General features: G+C 60.2%; 1 protein-coding gene across 1 annotated transcript; it reads right to left on the bottom strand.

The window, feature by feature from the left end:
• Positions 1–285: 285 nt before the first annotated feature.
• Positions 286–1,947, bottom strand: LOC112464924. Its single transcript, XM_025032219.1, has one exon. It carries the CDS (start codon positions 1,945–1,947, stop codon positions 286–288), a length of 1,662 nt encoding a protein of 553 aa, XP_024887987.1.
• Between the last annotated feature and the right edge of the window lie 2,683 nt (positions 1,948–4,630).

Genomic DNA, 4,630 nt, shown 5'->3' on the forward strand with positions numbered 1-4,630 from the left:
CTCCCACGTGTCGCCCTCGACTCCCAAGAAGGTGTCATCTGCGAAGCCGTTAAGCCAGCAGCCTGGGAAGAGAGCGACTCGGAGTACATGGTCATACCCCAAGTTCCACAGGAGTGGTCCTAGGACCGACCCCTGCGGAACCCCCCGCACGACCAGCCTGACCTGAACGACGCCGTCTTGGTCGACGTAGGCCTGTCCCGGAGGTAGTCAAAAAGTACCGCTATTATGTAAGGGGGAACGTTGTGATAAATCAACGCCCCCCTTATCACCGGCCATGGCAGGGTGTTAAATGCATTGGCAATGTCGAAACTGGTGCCAAGCACCACCCTGCCAGCCCTCCGCCGCGGCCTTCGAGAGGGCCTCGATCCGCTTGATTGCGTCGATCGTCGACCTGCCCTCTCGAAAGCCGTATTGGGCCTGAGACAAATCAGGCCCCCTCCGGGACAAATGCTGGGCGATTCGGTCGGCAATTATCCGAAGAGCTTGCCGACCTCGTCCAGCAGGCAGATTGGCCTGTATGCCGACGGCTGGTCGGCGGGCTTCTCCGGTTTGGGGAAGAGGACCAATCGCGAAACCTTCCAGGCGCGGGGAAACCGGCCCGTCCTGAGGCACTCGGTGTATAGGCGCCTCAGGTGTTCGGCCAGTTCCCCCGTGGCCAAGGACCACGCTGTGCCAGGAACTCCATCCGGACCGGGGGCCTTTCCGGCTTTCAGCCGTTTGGCCGCCTTTTTCATCTCGCCCATGGTCACCTCGAGTTCCTCGTCCCACTACAGGGGGAGCGGGACCGCCGCCCGTCCTCTCCCCGGGGTCGTCGGGAAAGAGGGCGTCAACGACTTCCTCCAAGAACTCGGGTGCCATGGACTCCGTTACTGGGGGCGCCCAGGTCCTCAGTTTGTTGAGGACCATACGATAGGGGCGCCCCCACGGATCCCGGTCCAGATCTAACAGGAGCTCCTGCCAGGCCCTGTCCTTGGCCCGTCTAATCGCCTGGGAATAGAGCCGCCTGGCGGAGCGATACTCTATTCCCGCCTCTTCCATACGCCTCGGTTGCGTGTCTTGCGTCCGTCTGGCACGCAACCATTCGCGTCTTGCGTGGACGGAGGAGCGCCTGAGTTCCGCGATCTCCGTCCACCAATAAGCCGCTTTGCGCGGACGAGGCCGGGATCGGGGCATGCTCGCGTCGCACGCGTCTTTCATGATTGCCCCGATCCTCGCGGCTATCTCATCCACGTTCTTCTCCTCGACGTTGACGAAGAAGTCGTCTACCCACAGCGAAGTATTGACGGAGGCCCTCAGCATGTCTCCATCAATCGTCCTGTGGGCCCACCTCGGGAAGCGGTTCTCCGCCTCTATGCGGCGGGCCCGGACCTCCGGGAGGGCGACCGGGAGACTCATCTCCACGAACAAATGGTCGGAGAGCGTTTCAATCTCCTCGGCCACCCTCCATCCCTCGACCCTGCGTGCAATGGCGGGGGACGCCCACGTGAGATCCACTATAGAGCCCCCGCGATGCCTCACGCAGGTCTGGACCGTGCTTCTGTTGAGAACGATCAGTCCCAGGCCCACCGCCCAATTCTCTAGGATCCCGCCCCACGCGTCCGTGACCGGGGAGCCCCACAACGCCGATTTGGCGTTGAAATCCCCGGCCACCAGGATTTGCTGCGCGGGCAGGATCCCTGTCAGGCTCGCCTTTAGGTTTGCGAGTGTCCCCTCGAATGTGGCTACATTCACGTTGGGGGAAATATATACCCCCACAACGTGGACTCGACCCCATTTGACGATGACAAACCCGTCACCTGCCCCCACCCGGGAACAGGCAACAGGCTCGTCCGTCTGCCTCCATGTTATTGCGACCAAGCCGCACCGGCTGCCCGCCCATAGAGAATGATCGGGCGGCACCCAATACGGCTCGGCCGCCACTCCTAGCCCACACCCGCGCTCCGCCATCGTGTGGAGAAACACATCTTGGGAAGCGCGGGCGTGGTTCAAGTTTGCCTGTAACAGGCGTTGGAGGGGCATTACCGGGTCTCTGATCCAGAGCTCCCTTCCTCTGTTCCTCCCGTTCCTGTCTCTGCAGGTGACGATATCGGCGGTACGGTCGCCGACTGGTCCGTACTCACGGATGGACCAGTCGGGGTTGGCGCCGGTAGCTGGGGCATCGCTTCCAGCGCCACCACCGGATCTCCCTCCCTCAGCGTCAGCTCTTGGACTTGCTCCGTCTCCTCCGTCGAACCGTTCACAGCGGCATCGGCACCACCATCATACCGCTGCCGCTGTTGTTGGCTCTGAGGCAGGGGATGTTCCTGCCACTCCTGCTCATCCGACGGTAATTTCCCCTTATTCTGTCTCTTACGTTGAGGTTGGGGTTTTTTCTCCTCTTTTCCCCCGTTTTCGTTGTCCTCCGTTGTGGCGGACCTCTTAATGGGGAGTTTTCCCAACGGGATGTTTACGTTCTCAACCCCAGTTATTCTTAACTGCGGACGGGACTGTTCGGGCTCATTGTCCACGTCCATCATTCTCTCCCCTTGTTTCCTAGTGGGGGCAGCTGCTCCCGCTCTTGTGCCGACCTTCTTGCCCGGCTTGACCTTACGTTTGGCCGAGGGGCAGGCTTTCCCGCCCGCCCGGTGGCCCGCCGGGACCCCGCGATCGGCGCAGACCGGGCACTTCAACGCGGCATCGCAGTATTTGGCCACATGTCCCTCGTCTCCGCACCTGTAGCACCTCGTGCTACGATCGGCGGTACTGGTGCACTGTGAGCGTATGTGGCCTCCCTCCAAGCATTTGAAGCACTGGAGGGGCTTGCTCTCCAGCACCTGCACCCTGACCACGAACCAGCCTACTCGCAGTTTGCCACCCAGCCTCTGGATGGCGTTGATTGCTGCGAGTGGACAACGAACCCAAGCTGTGAACAGTCCGTTCGTTCCTCTACGCCGGGGGCCGATCTGTACCTGTGTGATCGCGCAACCCCCAGCCTCCGCTATCACGGAGGCTAGTTCATCCTCCGCGATAAAATCCTCCAGGTCAAGGACCCTGGCTTCCCCGGTCTTAATTGGCCTGGAGACCTTGACGCCGGGGCGTCCCTCGAAGAGACGGGCGAGGTGATCGGCCAACAAATCAGCCTTGCTCGCGCCGTCCTGTCCCGGCACTTCTATGATGAGGGCTCCTGTTTGTGCCCTTTTAGGCCGGAGACCCTCCGTGATTCCCAACTCCGTAGGATTGATGTGGGCTCTGGCCTCCTTCATGAGCTCTTCATACTTCTCGTCCAAGCTCGTGAGTGTTACCGCGGCGGATCGCGGTAACCTCTTCCTTCTCCCGGCTCCGGCGGCACCGTTGCTGGCCTTGACACCCTGTGCTTGTTTAGCGGGCTGTTTGGGTGCCGCTCCCTTGGGCACAGGTGTACCCCTGGTTTGGGCTTTTTCACCCTTGCCCTTGGCCTTCTTCGTCGTTTGGCCTTGCGGCTCCTGTTGTTGTTGCCGCTGCTGCTTCCCTTTCTTATTCCCTTTGCCCTTGTTAGACACCAGCGTCCAGGCCTCAGAGTGGTCTGTTGCCCTGCTGGTGCGGTTGATTGAGGCATTGGGTTTCTGGGTAGGGGCAGTCTTCGTCGTCTGTTTAGCCTTGGCGGTGACGGCGGTAGCGGCAATTGCCGCCCCTCCGGCTGGCGCCTTGGCCCCGGCGTTTGCTCCCTTCTTCACGATTCCAGCGAACGTGGTTTTGGGGGGAAGGGTTTGGCCCTTGTTTCCTGTCTTCGCGTTCGTCTCCTTCCTTGATGGAAGGGTCCCCACTGTTGGAGCTCCTCCCAGCCTGGTCAGCATCTTTTCCATCTTCGCAAATCTGTCGTCCATTGCGTTGAGGACAGATCTGCAGACTCTCTCCTCTATCTGTCGTTCCAGCGTCAATCCCGACGCCTCCGCGAGTTTCACGGGCAGCGACGATGACGACGCCAAGACTGGAATCGGGAGGGATTCGTCCGTCCTGGGTGGGACCGCTGCATCTATCAGAGCGGCCTTTCCACCGAGTGTCGGCCTAATTGCCGCCGGCATTCCGTCCCTCTCTAGTTCCCTCACAATTCTCTGGCGGTTGGCTTCAGAGACCGCTTTTTCAGCTTCCTCTCGATCAGGGGGGAAGACACCGTGGTTATTCGTCTTCTTTCCTCTAGCGCCTTTATCCTTGTTGTGAGATGGTGTGAGGAGGACATCTCCCGACGCCTCCACTTCCATCTGTTCTTCCCTCCTTTTGGACAACTCCTCAAGCATCTTCCTTAGCTTGGCGTTGTCCGACTCCATCGCGGATAGTCTGGAACGGAGCTCCTCCAGCTCCACGTCTCTTTCCATTCGCTCTTGAGGAGAATTGCGACTCACCAAGTGATTTACAGCTGCCGAGATGGTGGCAGCTGCCTCGTTGAGTTGCCCTTGGTCCGCTCCCCTGAGATGTCCCGCAATCGAACTTACTTTGTCGATCTTGCGGACCGCCTCCAGGATCCTGTTAGGGAGATCCCTGGTGGGAGCGTGTCTAAGCTCCTCTACCAGCTTGGCTTCCCGGACCCTCCTACTTCTAGATAAGTGTGCCGGCACTGTTGGGTTCTCCAGGTTCATCACCCTTCTCTGTTCGGCTTCTTCAGCCTCCTTCTCCA

The sequence above is a fragment of the Temnothorax curvispinosus genome, unplaced genomic scaffold (assembly GCF_003070985.1).
Source record: "Temnothorax curvispinosus isolate PA1 unplaced genomic scaffold, ASM307098v1 QBEX01014746.1, whole genome shotgun sequence".
Classification (NCBI taxonomy): Eukaryota; Metazoa; Arthropoda; class Insecta; order Hymenoptera; family Formicidae; genus Temnothorax; species Temnothorax curvispinosus.

What these genes read in the sequence shown, in the direction of transcription:
- LOC112464924 (XM_025032219.1), bottom strand. Translation starts at nt 1,947, where the DNA reads ATGGCGGAGCGCGGGTGTGGGCTAGGAGTGGCGGCCGAGCCGTATTGG.